The 18,315-nt window shown below is 41.0% G+C and overlaps 1 protein-coding gene across 2 annotated transcripts; it reads left to right on the top strand.

Moving 5' to 3' along the window:
• Nucleotides 1-1,870: 1,870 nt before the first annotated feature.
• On the top strand, nt 1,871-16,859 carry si:ch211-195b13.1 (STKc_SGK domain-containing protein). 2 transcript variants are annotated; one of them, XM_005942655.3, is made up of 13 exons: nt 1,871-2,316; nt 11,409-11,484; nt 12,262-12,337; nt 12,431-12,471; nt 12,569-12,626; nt 12,731-12,814; nt 12,925-13,056; nt 13,144-13,256; nt 13,352-13,475; nt 13,584-13,679; nt 13,770-13,925; nt 14,409-14,498; nt 14,889-16,859. In XM_005942655.3, exons 1-13 carry the CDS (start codon nt 2,289-2,291, stop codon nt 15,051-15,053), a joined length of 1,239 nt encoding a protein of 412 aa, XP_005942717.1. In that variant the 5' UTR covers nt 1,871-2,288; the 3' UTR covers nt 15,054-16,859. The 2 variants fall into 2 exon arrangements, with proteins under 2 accessions (XP_005942717.1, XP_005942716.1); XM_005942654.3 differs by lacking the exon at nt 1,871-2,316 and adding an exon at nt 10,516-10,875.
• Nucleotides 16,860-18,315: the final 1,456 nt, after the last annotated feature.

Genomic DNA, 18,315 nt, shown 5'->3' on the forward strand with positions numbered 1-18,315 from the left:
CTTCCAACTTGCTGCAGTCAAATCTCTTTGCAGGAGAACACTGCTACAGTACCCTGGACTCCACCTGAATACATTTTCAGCCCAATCTCACAGCAGAATGTAAAAAAGCAACAACAAAGCAGTGTATTCACTCATTAGCATAGGCACCAGCTGTCACATGACAAACACAAGCACTCTGAAACGAATGTGTTTGAATGTCTGCAACACTTTTCTTTCCTTAAACCAAACCAAGAAGTTTTATTGCCTAAAATTTAACCTAACCGAGAAGTTTTGGTGTTTAAATCGAAGAGAAGTACAAATAATACCAAAGAAAATGTAAAAATGATCATTTCCACTGGAACATGAACTGTCATCTCTTTTGTCATCGACCCCTCCTTCTGGCAAATGTGGGTTTCTGTGCCCTATAAAACTGGAAAAACTTCCAGCTTTATTACACATTGACACGAATCAATAGATATGAGATCACACTGATGAAATATCAGCTGCATGTAAATACAAAAGGAAACTGATGTCTGGCTGTTGTTCATCCTGAATCAATTTACTTTTGCCAATTTTTTCTCCCAAGAAAAAAGTCACAAGTAGGTTAACCTCCAGGTCTCTTTGTATTTGTGACCAACTGACCTATCTGTAAGTCCCAGGTCTGCAGCTCCATTCAAAGTAGCTTCTAGAAACAGGTGACAAATTAACCCCCTGGGGCCTTCTTAGTCTTACGAAACAAGAGAGTCACTGTGTTCATAAGCTTGTTTGTTAACTGAGCTCCTGAGCTGTAAGTTTAAGGAGCCTGTTTATAGTAATATGTTAACGCATACACACGTGTTTGTCATGTATGTTATACTGAAAAATACTTTTTTTTTAAAGTAAAACGAAAACAGTGGTCAGAAAATGAGAAGAGACAACACAATGTCGGTTGATGTTCTTAATGAGAATCAAATGATATGCCGTGACCTTTACAGTCGCCCATTTGTTTGTTGGCACCTATGCAGGATTTTCCCAAAGCATCTCAGACAAGAATTAAGTCCAAACAAATCAGTGTGTTCTGGGAATTATACCATTTCATCCATCTAGGAGAGTTTAGGAGACACATAGTGCAAGTTTTTTACTTTATTTTTTCACCCACGTGTATTTACTTCTGTCTTGTACTTTGCATTTTGCATTTTGATACTGCAGGTCGAACTGAAACATAATCTAATCTTAGCAGGACTCATTTGAATACATAGAATTGGATCCAGGCACATAAAGACACTAATAAAACCACACTTCTTCATTTTCTTACTCTTTCATTACCTTCTTTAGCTCACCAGAATGTGATAAAACCAACTTTAGTTTGTTAGTACTCATATTTCTATCATGATGTTTGTTTTTTAAAATTAGCAGCAGTTACGGTCACTGAACTGCAACGCTTTCTTAAATGATCCAAAGTAAGAGATTTGTTGAGTGTAAATTTATTACAGTATGACTGCAGCTCACTCCTCCCAAAACAAATCATAATTCACCGCAGCACTTTACTGACAGAGAAACAGTGTTACTCATCAGTGATGCTGTTGTTGCTGCTGTATCTCAACCCCCACATGCTTCACTCCTCACCACACAGCACTCATTGTTTGTGATGATAACCTAGAGCTCAAGGCTAACAAAACAATCATGGCTGTCAGTGTGACTAACCAGGTCTTTTTATCCCCCAAAATCCTGAGAGGCAGTAAGTGGCAGAGGCAGAGGAGGCTGATGGGGAGTGAATACATCACTCCTGCAGTGGTAGCCAATTAAAAGCAAGTTTAAACCCCTCTCTGTCCTCGCTCTGTATTCCTCAGGTGGTTCCCATGTCATGGAGACTGGTTTCCCCTCCGGCGGGACTCCCGTGCTCACGGGAGCTGTAACCAGACACCTGCCTTTGTGTTGTTCGATGCTCTTCAGGTAGATAAAAGAACAGCTGAGGGTGGAGGAGGTGAGGTTAGAGTTGGGGATGCGTGTAGAGGGAGAGGAAAGGAAGGTGCGTCACAGATCTTTGGTTACAGCTGTTTGCAGGCTGTGCGATAAGAGGAAGAAACAGCACAAGCGGCAGAGAGAAGAGGGAAGTGCAGCGCTGAAAGTTATTTGTCTGTGAATCAATGACTTTTGTGAGCACAGCTGCAGTGGGAGCCGTTGACAAGTAGACAGATACGGAGAGGGAGGAATATTTACAGGAGCACTGCATCTCTCTCAATCACCTGGGCGCTCTGCAGCAGACAGACAGCCATTCATCAGAGACTCTCTGTGCCTGATATCACATCTAATCAAACACTTAGGAGGACATGAAGACCGGCAAGAAATCCTTCATAGGTAGGTGCTCCTTTAATTCACTGTCTCAGAGTATCTGGGGACAAATGTGCAGTCTCTCAGCAGCACAGCAGAGAGAGGGGGGGTATGCACCATGAGACAAGCAACTTTTACAGCTCAGTCATCTAAATACTGTCCTCCCTGCTTTTTCAATCACCGTTCTATCTTTTTTGACTCCTTATTAACTCGTCGTATCTCTGCTCCTTTATCATTCCCTCGGAGTGCTTTGACGTCACTGTCTCTAGTTACATAAGATATTAGATGAAAAATTCAAAGACACCGTATAGCACTCTTCTGTATAACTTCTCACATTATCTGGTTTATTTTCACGATGCCCACATCGGAGTCTCTCACCTTCTCTCTGCAACAGCCGTACATCTCATCTCATTTGTCACCTGAGAGGATAAAAGCTGCTGCTGGGCCTTGGTTTTGTAACTCGGACCAAGGATCAGATGATTCAGGTGTTTTGTGATAGCCTGAAAAACAGTTTGGGGCCCACACAGTTATTAAACCTTAAAGGGATAAGAAAATAGACCCTTTTTTCCCCTAAGAGTTGGATGTAATGTAAGAAGCTGCAAGCGGCAGATGGTTAGTTTAGTTTGGCATAAAGACTAGAAAAAGAGGAGACAGAAGGCCTCTGGCAAAAGGTAATAAAATCTGCCTGTAAGCGCCTCTAAAGCTCCCTCAATAACACACTACATTTCTCTGTTTAATCAACGCAAAAGCAAACTATAAAAATATAAGTTATGATCTCACATCATACAGAAAACCTCAACTTGTTGTTTATCTGCAACAACATGAAGACAAGAGACATGAAATTTATGACTATGACATCACTATCATAAAAAAAATATACAGGAAATCCCCCTTTGGTTTGTGTTCAAGCTAAACAAATGAGATGTATTGTGTTAACAGGTGTGCTTCAAAGCTGCTGTTAGGCACCATTTGTTACATCTGGAAAGAACCTAGCAGGACAGAATATTCAATACAGATATTTTCTCAAAGCTTCCATTGTTATAAAACCTGGATGTTCCAGATGTGACCAAAAATGGTCCCTATAAGAGATTGAAACTCTCTCAGAGCTGAGAGTCAGACTACAGCCTTGAGTTTTCAATAAAATCCACAGGGTCCAATCCAGAGGAAGAAGAAAGTGTAACGGGTCAGGAGTGTGACCAGGAGGATGCTCGTTGTTTTCTTAAACATTCAAACGATCGTCCAGCATAATTTATCTCGTGGGGTCAGACAGTCAGCTTTGAGTTGTAGTGCAGTGTGTCATTGTGTCACGGCACACAGTTTCTTCAGTCGCAGAAACACAACCAGTTACTACTGGGCTCTCTATGACTTTGTCATCGTCTTCAGAAAGGCTTGTTGTTTGGACACAGTGAAGGGGTCACATATTAGAATAATGCTATTCTCACTACTTCAAACGGCATTTTAAAGCAGCGGGGTGCAAACTATTTAATAGTGTTGTGAAAACCATTTTCAAAGCCAGACACTAAATTTTACTTCCCTCGGTGTGCTTTAGATCGGCTCTGTGAGAATTTGCTTGATTTACAGGCATCTTTAGCAGAGTTAGAGCAGGTAATTGGATCAGTCTTTAAGTAGCTGTCACATAATTGAAAACCATCTGGTTTTACCTGCTTACATAAAACTCCCTGAAGCTCTCATCTAATGTCAGTGTAATTTAATTTCCAACTTTCAGCTAAGATCAGTCGTTTAAAGACTTAGACGGTCCTGCTCTTATCTCTTTAATGACAGCACTGTGTCCCCTAAACTCATCCAACCTGCTTTGTTGTTGCCTGATGGTTAATCTGAAAATCTTTTTAACATACGGAACAACTCTGTTTGGTATTTTGGTAAAAAATAAGTATTGCACAGCCTGCCACTAATTTTTACTTCCCTCTTTGTGGTTTCGATCATCTCAGTGAGAATTTGTTTGATATAAAGGCATCTTTAGGAGGCTTAGAGCAGACTGGATTGATCTTAAAGAAGCTCTTAGGTAACTGAAAATTGTTCTGTTGAATAAATAAAACCAATCAAGCTTTATTTTGCCTACATGCAAGTTCATCTGGAAAGTCCTTTAATGTCAGCTGCTCAGTAAATTTGTAAAGCAAACATATGCAGTCACACAGACACTGTTTTCAGATTATCCATGTCACGCTGACCAACGTCACCATCTAAATCACTTCACTCACTTAATTAATTGCTTTGGTTTCATCGAGGATTCGATTGATTTCCACTAGATATCTTCCAAATGAATAACTGACCTCATGAGTGGACTTACAAAGCCATAAACCACTGATCATAAACTGGACCAAATGAATACCACGGCAGTGAGTAAGCTTTATTTGTTTCTGGGGTATCCTAGAGACGTTACCCTTCACTGGCCAAACTGAGCTGAGAGCTTCTTTAGAAACGTGGCTGCTTTTTATACAGTATGTTTCATATTATTATGATCCAGGGCAAAAACAGAGAAAAAGGAACTGCGTACAGTAACGGAAGTCACCACCAGCCACTGATTCATGATGTTTGGCTCACACAGATGCTGTAGTTAGTGAATGACAGTCTGATGGTCTGAATGAAAATGGCTCCTGGGTCTTTATTTCTGTCTGCTTCCTTTTTTTCTTTCTAAATTGAGTTTCTAACATGTGAGAAAACACATGTTGGAAGAGAGAACATAATGAAAAAAGTCTTTCTGCTATCATTATAGTAATTACAGCAATAACCACAGTCACATTATGAAAATTAATAGAGGCTTTGCAGCTCCAAATAGGCTGGATCTTCCTACTTGCTTGGCAGCAAATTAAAGTAATGTATTATGGAACAGTTTGTGTGTCTGAGTCATCGCAAAAGAGAGCAAACATTTCTCTTTTTTAACTGATGAAGCAGGCGCATGAGCAGCCGTCTAATCCCCCGTGGAGGGTAGAAAAATAAAAAACACTTCTCATCTACTGCCCGGGAATTCAAACGCGAAACAAAGAGCGAGTAATTCTAACTCCAGATTTATCAGCCAAAATCTGCTCCCACTCGCAGGGGCCCGGGGGCTGCACTGCGACGCAGTCGGGCTCGACCACCACCTCCGGTCTGGCTCTCTGCGGGTCTCTGTGTGAGTAATACTAGGTGCCAGAATGATGCAGATGACACAGAAAAGAGGAACTGGAGGAGGAGAGAAGAGATTTTAGCAGAGATCTGTTTTCAACTGAGTGCCAAGGCTGCCATGACTGCGTGGGTGTGAATAACACAAGGCCATGATTGCTCCTCAGAGCTGGTCAGCGATTGTAATTTGGGTTCTCCATCCTCATTAGCCTTCCTGCCAGCGCTATGGGTGGTCACCAAGGACCTGTTTGCCTCTATGACTCATTCATCCACCTTCTGCTGCCTCCTACCCACTACTCTGGTAGTAAGCAGCCAGCAGAGAGTCCAGGTTGAACCTTACTATTATATTTGAAGCACTGAAATATATTTTTAATGATTTTCTGGACTGATTGATGTTTGTTTGCTTGTTTGGCTCGTACAACATTTCAAAAATTCAGAGATATATTCAAAACAGAAAAATGTTTCCAATGTAGAGGCTTAAATGTACTGCAATTTTTATTCAACACAAGTATGTTAACTCAGTGGCTCATAATTATATTTACATTTTATCTTGCATTGACACAATAATAACTTTAAATGTAGCTGTTTAAAAGGCAGAGTCCTTGGAGACTACTGCAAACACGTGGATGGAAAATATCCCATGTTTTGTGATGGTTTAAATTTCTTTAAATGACACGATATTCACAAATATTTACATAGTTTAGAAGCTCTGAGGTCTTGAATTGTTAGTCAGATGTAACTGTAAGAGTGAAACAAGGACTTTCTGAACTACCCTTTGTTCTATTAGCGTCTCGAACTCCAAGCCTGTCTCGGGTTCACTTCCTTTTTGACTATTTTAACTACTCATCTGTCAGGATACAGAAAACTACACACAGTTTCTCCTTTATCCATAAAACTCCCTGAAACTCTCATCTAATGTCATATTTCCAGCTTTTTAGCTTTGTTCAACTTCAGTTCTTACAGTCCTGCTCTTATTTCTGAAATAACTGAACTCATCGATACTCACACCTCCTTTGATGTTCTGAGATGTTTGATCTGAATATATATAACTTTACAGAAGCTGTTTGCAAGAGCTTTATTTTGAGACCTCAGCACAAGCTAAAATACTACGATCTGGATTATTCAACACAATTGGATATGAACTTTAAAGTTTTTTCATGCATTTAAGGAACTCAACAATGACTTCTTAGTTCTAAGGAGGGTTTTTGACTGCAAAATCCATTTTGCAAGAACAATAGCCCGTCCCTGCTGACCTACTATTAACATGGGAAGTCTATAGATGGAGGTGAATAGGTCTCCTTGGCAACACCAAACTTTGTGTCTTGTGTGACCTGTATGATAGCCTCTGCAAGTGCACTGGATGAGAGCGCTTGAGCAATCCGGAGACAAAGGCAACCATTATAAGCCTTCAGCTACAGAAAGCTTGAGTTTTCATTCCTCATGATCTTATTGACTGAAGGCTCTCTTTTAGTCTTCTTGGCTGCAACTAAACTAAAGAGTGATTATGAGCTTTTAGAGGCGGGGCAAAAGTGCAACACTGTTTACAATATGAGAAAAAAACTAAGAAAATACAAAAGAATATTCATCTTTTCATCAGCAAGGACCACAAACTCAAACACAATTAGACAACATTTTTTGATAGAAGATGGCGGGTGGATGGCCAGCACCAACCTAGGCCTCACCGAGGATCGGTGGTGGCTCATAGGTCAGGCAGGTGCCAATAAGAGAGAGTGACAAAGTGAGAGAGAGGGAGGGTTGGGCTGGGAATGAGAACATACAGATTTGTGGGGCAGGAAGGATTTTGCAGACTTATGACTGGAAAAGGAGCATATGACGTTCCGGTGAATTACCTCCATTATTTGAGCTTTTCTGGAAGTGAAAATCATCAAATTAAATAAAAACTCAATTAACCTTCCAGCCCTGATCTCTGGAAAGTCAGCTGAATGACACAGAGGATCACCACACCGGATACGGGCCTGAATGGTTATATCACTCAAAATAACTTTCTGACATGCAGCACCTTTAAGAAATTACACCTTTTATCTCTTTGCGAAGCACTAAGAATAGAGTTCAAAAAAGTTATGCTCAAAGTCATATTTTATTTAGTTACCTTCGTTCGAGTACCTTTAAATGAGTTTCAGTTACTACTCGGCCTCTACCCTAAAGATCTGGTTTCATTTTGTCTCATGTGAAGCTCAAACTGGGGCAGGTGTTTGATGCAGCGCACAAGCCAATTTGACAAAAGCAGTACCACGCTGAGGCTGGGAAGTTATCGTCGATGCCACCCCGTGAGAGCTGGAAAGCCTTTTAGTGGAACGGCTGGCAGGTGCCTCACACGACTGCTTGTCAGCGAGTGGAAATTTTGCCTGTCTGCTCAGCATCAATCACACGATTGGACAGAGTGATGGAAAGCAGGACAGCCTGTGTGAAAGTGCTAAATAAAACCTGATTAATCTGTCATGTGACAGAAGGTAACGCTGGTGGAGAGACAGAAAGAAACTCGGTCATACGAGTCCTTGCAGAGAGATGATGAAATAATATACTTGAATAATTCACAGAAAGACTACACGAGGGGAGGGGAACCCCATCATTCCAAGCCAGGGAGAGGTGTTGGTGTCCCGTAATCAGATCCACTGTGTTTCTGTGTGTAAACAGAACCGAAGCTGAGCTGTGTGTGTTTGCTTAGGTAGCCATCCAGGGTTTGATCTGTCATACTGCCAGCTGGCTCTGAGCTACTTTCTATTTGGGCCCCTTCAAATAAAGCACCTCACTTCCCTTTTCTCTTAATACATGAACTGGTCCTGAGGAGTCTCACTTCCTTTAAATGGTGCATGACTGTCACATTGTCAAAAGGGACAAAAACAGAGGAGTTTCCCACTGACACATCTCAGCTGAATGAATCCTAATCTTACCGAAACAGATGTTTATCACAGCTGAGGGGAAGTAAGCGCTTAGTCTTAAAGTGAAGTACAAGTCAGCAGCCTATAAAGTGAACAGTTAATCAAAGGAAAATTTTAAATTCTGATCATAAAATCATAGTTTTAGTCAATTTTCTGTGAATATGCTCAATATTTACTGTTCAAAACTGAAAGCTTGATGGTTTAGTTTGTTATTTTTTTGATAATAAAAAAACCAAGTGGTCCACTTGGACTGCAGGAAATTGAAAAAGGATATTTAATCAGTATTTTCTAATAAATACTAGTTTGCAGATTAACCTGTGAGAGCTAACACATCTCAGGGTTATTTCATTTGGTAAGAGAAAGGGATGTTTTTGGTGTTAACAGCAATGATTAGTTCAAAAGCCACGAATTATATTCTGATTGGATCCAAGGTTCATATGCTTGACTACCGTCGATGACGACTTACATCTCGTGGTGTTAATCAGTACCAGAGTGTAAACTAGTCCTCACGTTGGAAATGTCACTCAAGTAGAAGTAAAGTCATTTTTACACACCAATACAACATGAGATGGCCTCATCAGACACGTTCGCAGTACTGAAAATACTCAGTGCGGTTTAGTTAGGGGCTTCCTGCACACATTACACCCACTCACATACTGTGAATTCACTGCACAATTACGCTTTTTACTCTCACGTGGGTGGAATCGGACGTCACACAGACTTTGCAGTGGCAGGTTAAAAACAACAACGTTTAATGCCCGCCTCAGCTATGCATTTCCATTCAAAGCCCGGAGCTACAGTGCACATTTGCATTTTTCTGTATGACTTTATCAGTCTCTCACGTTGTTGTGGAGGAATTTTAGCCCACTCTACTTCAGCTCATTGAGGTCTGCAGGCATTTATTTATGCACAGCTCCCACTGCAGCACTTCTGTCAGATTAAGGTCTGGACTTTGACGGGATCATTGCATCACGTTAAGTCTTTTCTTTTTCACTAATTTTGTTTTGATTTTTCCCAGTTGCATGATCCAATTTCATCCGTGTTTCAATTGACAGACAGATGGCCTCAAGAATACTTTGGTATTCCAAGGAGTTTGTGGTCAACTGGATGACTGGAAGGTTCCCAAGTCCTGTGGCTTTAAAACAAGCCCAAGTCATTACCTCTCCACCACCATACTCCACAGCTTGTATGAGGTGTTTTGTTTTCTCCAAATATGGTGCTGTGCATTAGTGCCTTACATCTCCACTTTGATCTTGTCTGACCAAAGGACATTGTTCTGGAAGTCTCATTCAGATGCAGCTTTGCAAACATAAGCCCTGCTGCCATTGAATAAACGCTGTTTTGCATTGCAACATCATTGCTATCACTCAGTGAGAGATTAAATAACACTTTCAATCAGCAGATACCTATTAATGTCAACACTTCCTGGAAAATCTGCATGCACTCACCTTCCTTGCTGGGCAGTGTATACCTATCTGCATTATGGCACGGTTATGTAATTAGATAACAGGGTTAGTGGACCACATCTGTGACAGCTGGACCCATCACTGCTTAAGCTCAGATGATCATGATGTCAAATGTTATTTCTCTGAATTTATATAATTATCGTGCAAAGTCACCTTCATAACCCCAACCTTGTGTGTGTGCCGTGAGCAAGGTCGTGGCTACACTTTTTACTTGGAGTGAATTACTTAGAACGAGAGAAGCAGGGAGATTTCTGGAAACTTCTTTGCTTTAAATAGAGGACCGTCTGCAGCCATGCAGTATTTTTCCTTCTTTTTCCCCCTGTGCACTTTATGGCTTTATCACCTTTTTGTTGGTTATTGGGATCACGCACTGCAGCTGTTGCAGGCTGAGGGTGAAATGCAGCAGTCGTGACATACATTTCTGCATACCCTCAGAAGATGAAAGCGTTGCAGCAGGGGGAAAACGGGAGCTGCTGCCACATGATTTCACAAGACCATTCCTGGGATTGCACTTCTTCCTCTCCTTCTCCATAATAACTGGCGATAATCCCTTTTGTGCCTGTGGTGCTAACAGCCTGTTTGGAGATTTTCCATTGAGAGAAAACAAGGAGGGGGGGGGGGGGGGGGGGGTTCGGGTGGGGGTAGGGGGTGCTTTCACCCACCTCCTCCTCTTCCTCCTCCTCCTATGCGGTGGGCTCTCTCGTCATTCCCCCCACCTCGCCTCCTGCAGGCAGAATATGGCTGCAGCGGAATCCCGTGACGTCACGAGACTGTTGCCGTGGAGACGACGGTGACGAAAACGGGGCGTCACCTCCTGATACCACGTGGTCCCCCTATAAGCTACATTGGCTGGCTCGAGCAGCGGCAGTTCAGAGCGGAGCGCGGACGATTGGAGTTCAGTCTGCGCGTTTGATGCCACATAAAAAACCAACGGTAGCTAACGGTTAGAGGACCAGGACCACAGAGGAAATATCACTGCATCTTTTTGCTTCATATTTTTAAACTTTTGGATATTTATTTATCGCTGAACATGGCCGTGACTGAAGCTGGATGTGATCTAACTTACTGCAAAATGAGGGGAATTGTAGCTGTTCTCACTGGTGAGCCTAAAAAATGACACTTGTTTTTACAACGCTACCCAAATATCCATCACTAAATCAAGCTGTAAATTACAACAAATTACGCCTGTCTTTTAAATTATTTTTTAGTAATAAAAATCAGATGTGAATAAATTAATTAAAAAGATTGTTTTTTATTTATTTTGTTCTGCATTTAAATGGTGGAAAATTCAAACCTGGACATAAACGAAAGCGGTATGGAAATCTGAATAAATATGTCAAATCGGGTTATTTGTGTTGTAATAAGGATTTGTGATGGAAAATGCTTTGTTGGCCGCCACTGTTGGTATCTGAATGAATGACCCAAGTGGTTGCATAACCTATAAGCCCGCGACATAAGAGGTCTATACACACTACACGCAAGCCTACACTGGAAATACGATATTTAAAACTCACAAATTGCGGATTAGGACTCAAACACAGATTTTTTTTTCTCTATAATTAGAGAGAAGTGTTTGGATCACGATTCACGATTGGATCATACTAACATAAAGGGGTTCCCTCTTTTTCTGCAGCTTTCATCAAGGAGAGAAAAATGGGTCTGAATGACTTCATCCAGAAGCTGGTGTCTACTCCACATATCTGCCAACAGTGAGTATTCACATTTTAAAATAAAATAAACAAACAGATGGTTGGAAGTGTAAGCTTTTGGTTTTGAAAATTGACCTTTAAGTGAGGGCACAAAGAACATCTCTCTTGGCTCCAGTTACTTCCTGGATTTCAGCTTCTAGTGTTTATTTCTAACTGCTATCCCATTCATGATTAGTGCGCACAGGTCCCGACCAATCCAATCAGCCACCTGGGTTTAGCAGGACATTCTGTTAAAAGCATAATCTGGGTCCAAGAAGCCAAGTTAAGAATAGTTCTTTCATGACAGGCTTGCTAACAATCTCACCACTGCATAATCACCTCTCAAGCAAATCCCCTGTGTTCCCTTGACAAGGATAAACCTGTAATTCAATTATTACATGATACATGGCTTGGCCCGTGACACAGGTCAGAGTGGGGTGGGGTGGGAAAAAGACAAAAAAAAAAAAACCCCAGGTGTTGCATCTGACCTCTCCAGATGCTCCAGGAGGGCATCTGAGCTGGACCCCTGAGTCCTGCAGAGCAGGCTGAACCCTGTCTTTGCGGATCAGCAGCTTAAGGTTTTCTCAGACAGGTTGAGCTTTGACAAGCCTTGGTGAACTTGACCTGTCTGGAAGTTTCAGACAGTCATTGGAGTCGCACCCACGCAGAGGACATCCATTCAGCTTCTCAGTTTCAGAAACCTCTTAAGAAATCTCAAATCCAATCATCTGTGCTGAATAAAAACCAGGTGAAGTCAGAATCCTCCGTATGAATGAGTCTTTGTCTCTCTGTTTTCAGTGTCGAAGTTAACAACTTCCTGAAGATTGATGAGAATCAGAACGAGGAGGTCGAAAATGAACTTCCTGATAGTGACGTAAGCAGAAACTATTTACTTTCATCACAGTCTGACTCATTTTATCTGTAAAATGCAGCACTGTTGTGATCTTCCCTGTGTTGTATCTTTCAGATGTGCCTAAATTCTCAAAGTTCACTGGCTGAGGACACTCAGTAAGTATACTTCAAAGAAATCTCTATGCCACAATTTTGACAAACATAAATGAGAACAAATTATAAATGAAATTTTCTATCTTTTTCTCTTCTTTAGGATCAAACCCTGTGATTTTGACTACCTTAGAATCATTGGAAAAGGCAGCTTTGGAAAGGTGAGTCTGTCCTTGCGTGCAGCCTTTTATGTAACTGCTCTCCTCCACACATATAGGTCATCTCTGCGACTACATTACTAATGCAAATGTTTGATGGCAAACAGGTTTTACTGGCTCGGCACAAGGAGACCACCAAGTACTACGCTGTCAAAGTGTTACAGAAGAAAATCATCCTGAAGAAGAAAGAGGTAGGACCCCCGAGGGCATCTTGAACTTATTTATTAAATCTATTTTCTCTCGGCTGGTAATGTGAAATGCAATAAAAACGGCATGTTATAATCCATCTTCTCTCCTCCAGCAAAAGCATATCATGGCTGAGCGCAGTGTGCTGATGAAGAACATCAAGCATCCCTTCCTGGTGGGGCTGCACTACTCCTTCCAGACTACTGACAAGCTGTACTTTGTGCTGGACTACGTCAACGGTGGAGAGGTAAGCCACAGTCCGGCAGAATGAGGACAGAATATATAACCTTGTTTGAAACAGATGCTGACAGATGTTTGCTTTTTTCTACTCCAGCTGTTCTACCATCTCCAGAGAGAGAGAATCTTCCTGGAGCCCAGAGCCAGGTTCTACGCTGCTGAAATTGCAAGTGCACTTGGCTACCTCCACTCTCTGCACATAGTGTACAGGTAAAGAGTGATGCCACAGCTCCCCCTAGTGGACATCTGTAAACCTGTGCCCTGATGCATTTAGAGTAAACATTTCTTTGTCTTGTTTTTGACAGGGACCTGAAGCCAGAGAACATCCTGTTAGACTCACAGGGCCACATTGTCCTAACAGACTTTGGCCTCTGCAAAGAAGGCCTTGAGCCCAACGGTACCACGACAACCTTCTGTGGGACGCCTGAGGTAAAAGATACATCTTTAGACATTTGTTCATCATTAGTATGACCTCAGTACGACTTCTGAGGAATAATGTTGGACTTGCATTGAACTTTTCTCTGGTTTTTTTCTCAGTATTTGGCTCCTGAGGTTCTCCAGAAGCAGGCGTATGACCGCACTGTCGACTGGTGGTGCCTGGGATCGGTGCTCTATGAAATGCTCTATGGACTTGTAAGTGGAAACCAGTGACTTTATGCCTTTTTAGATCTCCTGATTGTTTAGACAAGATTAACACAACTCCTTTCTTTTTTTTTGAAACAGCCTCCATTCTACAGTCGCAACACGGCTGAGATGTACAGTAACATCCTGCACAAGGCTCCGGTGCTCAAGCCCAACGTGTCGAATGCAGGCAGGGACCTGCTCGAGGGGCTTTTGCAGAAGGACCGCACCAAGAGGCTGGGAGGAAAGGATGACTTTGTAAGTGCACACATCACATAGAGCCCTGATTCCCAGACTGTGGGCTGCAGTCCCCTAGTGGCCTTTGCAAGTACTGCAACTGGGCTGCAAGAAGTCACCTGCTGTAAATTAAAAACATTAATCTTCAACAGTATAATTTAGTATAATGTTGTAGTTAAGAGTTTGCATTTTTGAAAGAAATAGAACAAGTAAAAAAAAAAGGGTTGGAATTAAAATAATTACACAATCATTCCTCATTTTCTGACCTACTTTTGAACCCGAACTCGTCCAAAATCAAGCACAAAACAAGGAAATACTTGATCTTAGGCTTGTGTGATGATCGAATCTGTTATTAAAGTTTTGGGTGGTCCAAAAAGGATTTTCACATATTGAAATGTGCCACAGACCTCTCAAGTCTGGGAATGGCTAACATACAGGACTGTAACAGATTGCGACACTTGTTTTCCATCACTGTGCTCATCCAGTTTCTCTTTTTTCCTTCAGCTTGAACTGAAGTACCATTCGTTCTTCTCTCCAATCAACTGGGAGGACCTGATGGCCAAGAAGATCACACCTCCATTTGTTCCATCAGTGGTATGTATTACTCATTATAATTTAATCAGAATGATGTGTTGTCCCAGAACAAGGCTATCACAGTATCACTTTCATGTTTCACTTCACAATTATAGCGAACTACATTAATGCAATATTAATTGGAAGTGCATGAGCGGCTTTAACCATAACTGTACAAAAGCATTAAAAAGAACAGTTACACAGTATTTACAATATTACTGCGTCTGTTTTATTGACATCTGCTGGAAATCCAAAGCCTTTTTGTTAATTGAATAGTCAGAAATAGAAGGAAAGTCATACATCTAGTGAATGTGGACATTGTGCTTATGCTATGAAACACCCTGATATCAGTGGCAAATTCATTATTATACATGCAATTTTTCTAACGTCTTCCCCATCTTTGTGTTACAGTCTGGTCCCACGGACCTGCGACACTTTGACCCCGAGTTCACCCACCTGCCAGTGTCCTCCTCTCTTTGCACAGACACGCTGACTGTGACCAGCAGCGTCAAAGAAGCAGCCGGAGCCTTTCCCGGCTTCTCTTACGGGCCTCCAGCCGGACACTCCTTCATGTGATCGCCAACATTTCTTCCTGTCTGTCCTGAGAATGAGCAGGAAGCAGGACAAAAGCTCCAGACTGTGTTGCTTTGACACATGGACCAAACTGGAGCGGCTTGTCTAGGAGGACGTTATAAGAGGATCTAACTGACAAGAACACTGAGGGATGAGGGTCAGATCTTGAGTTAGCTTGTGCATGACCAGTGTACAGATGGAGGACTCTCATGTTACAACACAGCTGGCCCTACAGACTTCTGCCTGTCTGTAGGGCATCAAACTGCAATACATATGTGCCATGTATGGATGCACGTCATGGCCCTAAAACATCTCTGATGGCTCCGGTGAAGTGACATGAAGAGAAGTGCCTGAAGTTCAATAGGCAGTTCGGACGACAACAGCAGAGCCAGCTATATCGGAAAAAGCAAAAACATCGAGGCAGTTTCTTTTGTTTGGACTTTTGACGAGAACGCTAGCCGTTTAAAGGTGATGCCTTCATTTCATTTCTACATATGTCCAAGCTCTGTGTTTTTCTTAATGTTCACACTGTGTTTTGTTTTCATGTGAATGCTCAATTGCACTCGAGGAAACAAGGGTCACGAAAAGTGAAGCTTATTTTGCTTGAAGCATCAGAAACTTTGGATTAGACAGCTGTATATCTCTTATTTAGCTTCATATCTCTGCTCTGAACAAAAAAGAAACGACAGTATCTCGATATTACGCACCTGCTAGTACTTCTTGGACCAAACAGACTCATTAAGACTTTATTTTTGACCCGTTTGTCCTCATGAACTGAACTTTTATTGTACTGTGTAGAAAAAGAAAAGAAGTTACATATATTTTATTAACCACAAACATTCACTGTTTACTAGATTATGAATAATTTCTAAATGTCGATTAGTGTATCAAAATATCCAAGTAGATTTATTTCATCCAAAGCAATATAATTTATTTTTGGGTTTTCACTTCCTTGTCATCTTCATCTAGCGACTACATTAGTTTATATCTGCTGTTTGCAAACTTTACAAAGGACTAAGGAAGAGTTCAACCAGCAATAACAGCCCCACATCAATGATAGCACATGGATACTGTATATCAATCTTATTTTAACTTAAAAGTGATTGCTGTTTTATTGCAAACACTCCAGACAAACTGTAGAGTCTATGATCACAAATGTCTGTGTATTTATGCATCATGTAGAGAAGAACTGTGAATGTCTTGTGCCTGTCCAAGGCGGCCTGATCCGTGTATAATGTATCTACATATCTCTTCCCCCTAAACCTGTTGGTTCCTTTTTCTAGAAAAATATCATTAAAAGAAAAAAGCTTAATGAACTCGGTGAGGAACCCGCTGGGTGGAGTAGGCACTGGCGTTGTTGAGCCTCGGGCCTCCTGCGTAAGATGGTTCTGGAAAGTGCAATAAAATATTGTTAACACGGAAAGAATTAAATATTTTATCTCTTTTTATCAAAAGTGTAAGGCAACTTTATGCTCTGATAGTCATTATTAAGAGAGGCTTTTCACCTGAGCACGGATTACTCATGATATCTTTACTCCATTTTTTTAAATCTCCATATTTCAGGTTTCTGCATCCCCAGAAAAGAATTTTAAAGCCTGCTGAAAATAATCATACTAAAAAACAAGGCAGCACACAGCTCTAGATCATTTTCTTCCATATTTGGAAGCGTTAAGTTTCTGTTTTGTATTTTTTTATGTATATTTATTTTCATGCCACTGCTACTGTACAAACAAGACTATTTACATGATCAACTGAAAAAACTGAACTGTAATCTGTGTCAGAAATGGCAAATAAAGTCTCTAAATCTAAGTCTCGTCTACTGATAATTTTTTTTGTATTAATGACCTAAATCTAAAAAGTCATTATTAACTGAAGATTGTAAATGATTGCATGCTGCAGGTATCTCTGCTAGAAAGAGAGAGGTTAAAGTTCACAGGAAATCTTCCAGATGTATTTACATTTTATTATAATGAAATTATGGAAGCTAAATGAATAATTTTTCTACATACTGACAGCTTTTACTTTAGCTCCTTCTTAATTCAGTTGTGCTGTGAGGATATAAACAGCAGGTGAACAGGTATCTCTTCCTTACATTTAAACTATGTCAGCAGGTGTTCTGATGAAGGAAAAATACTCAAGCCCCATTTCCTCCAGTTTGCTTCACAGGCAAATTGATCGTTGGAAACACCATCAACGGGCAAACAGGTCAGCAGCTGGCCAGACACACCTTTTTATTTACCCTGAGCCATAGGGTCACAGGTTGAGTTTAACCTTTCCACCTGAGTCCTTTTAGCCTTTTCCCAAAGGAGAATCACAAGGATTGTGACAAAAGTATTTCCAGGCTTTCTAATCAGTTTTTAAACAAGGGACATAATTTCCTCGAGAAGAGAAAAGATTCAGATGGCCAGAAATGGGAGAAAAATAGACTTCTTCTTTCGGCTGGTCCCTTTAGAGGTCGCCACCACCTCCTCTCTGAGGTGCCTGGAGCTCCATGTTCAGCGTGTCCACTTTCCCTCCTCTGCACATGTCAATCTCAACCGAACTTTGTCTCCAAACCCCTCAACCTGAGCTTTCCCTCTCCTTTCATTCCTCTTCTCTCCAGACTCTCTTCCACCTGCTAACTACTCTCACTACAGATCACATTACACAATTATACTGTTCACTCACACTTAAGTGCATAGTCATATATATTTCCACTCTAAGGCAACGAACAGTGGTTTTCATTGTTAACTATTCAGTTTATTGTTAAGTTAGTTACTTGAGGTATGAGAAAACATTAAAAAGATTTTTTTTAAATATGCAGGTGAAAACTACACATGAAATAAAATAAAATAAAGACATTTTAATGAGAAAATAGATAATCTAGAACACTACTGTAAGGTCTGGGCTTCTCTGCTTAGGCTGCTGCCCCTACCACCCGGTCCTGGATAAGCAGAAGAAGATGGCTGGTCTACTGTTTTAAAAATCTTTCAACATTAAGATTGTCTTAAATTTTAAAATACTTGCTGATTATAATAGAATTATTGCTCCTATATTGTTAATTTATTTATGTGCTACTATTGTGTCCAGTCCTTTGAACATCACAGTAAGGCTGAAAATGACACCTGGACTTTAAATCTTAGACTGAGTTAGTTTAAATCAATAAAGTCTAAACTTACTGTACCATTTTTTAACAATTTGTTTGATATTAACGAGCTTTCATGCGATAAAACAAACCCCGAGGTAAAACTGGACGCATTCAAAGCATGCTCACCTGTTCAAATAA

This window comes from Haplochromis burtoni, unplaced genomic scaffold (genome assembly GCF_018398535.1).
Source record: "Haplochromis burtoni strain Fernald_Lab_line unplaced genomic scaffold, NCSU_Asbu1 Contig_149, whole genome shotgun sequence".
In the NCBI taxonomy this organism is placed as follows: Eukaryota; Metazoa; Chordata; class Actinopteri; order Cichliformes; family Cichlidae; genus Haplochromis; species Haplochromis burtoni.

Excerpts from the sequence above, each read along its gene's own strand:
- si:ch211-195b13.1 (XM_005942654.3), top strand. The coding sequence starts at position 10,806 with ATGGCCGTGACTGAAGCTGGATGTGATCTAACTTACTGCAAAATGAGG. Across the intron at positions 12,815-12,924 it reads TCATCCTGAAGAAGAAAGAG|CAAAAGCATATCATGGCTGA; the intron begins GTAGGACCCCCG and ends TCTCTCCTCCAG. Across the intron at positions 13,680-13,769 it reads ATGAAATGCTCTATGGACTT|CCTCCATTCTACAGTCGCAA; the intron begins GTAAGTGGAAAC and ends TTTTTGAAACAG.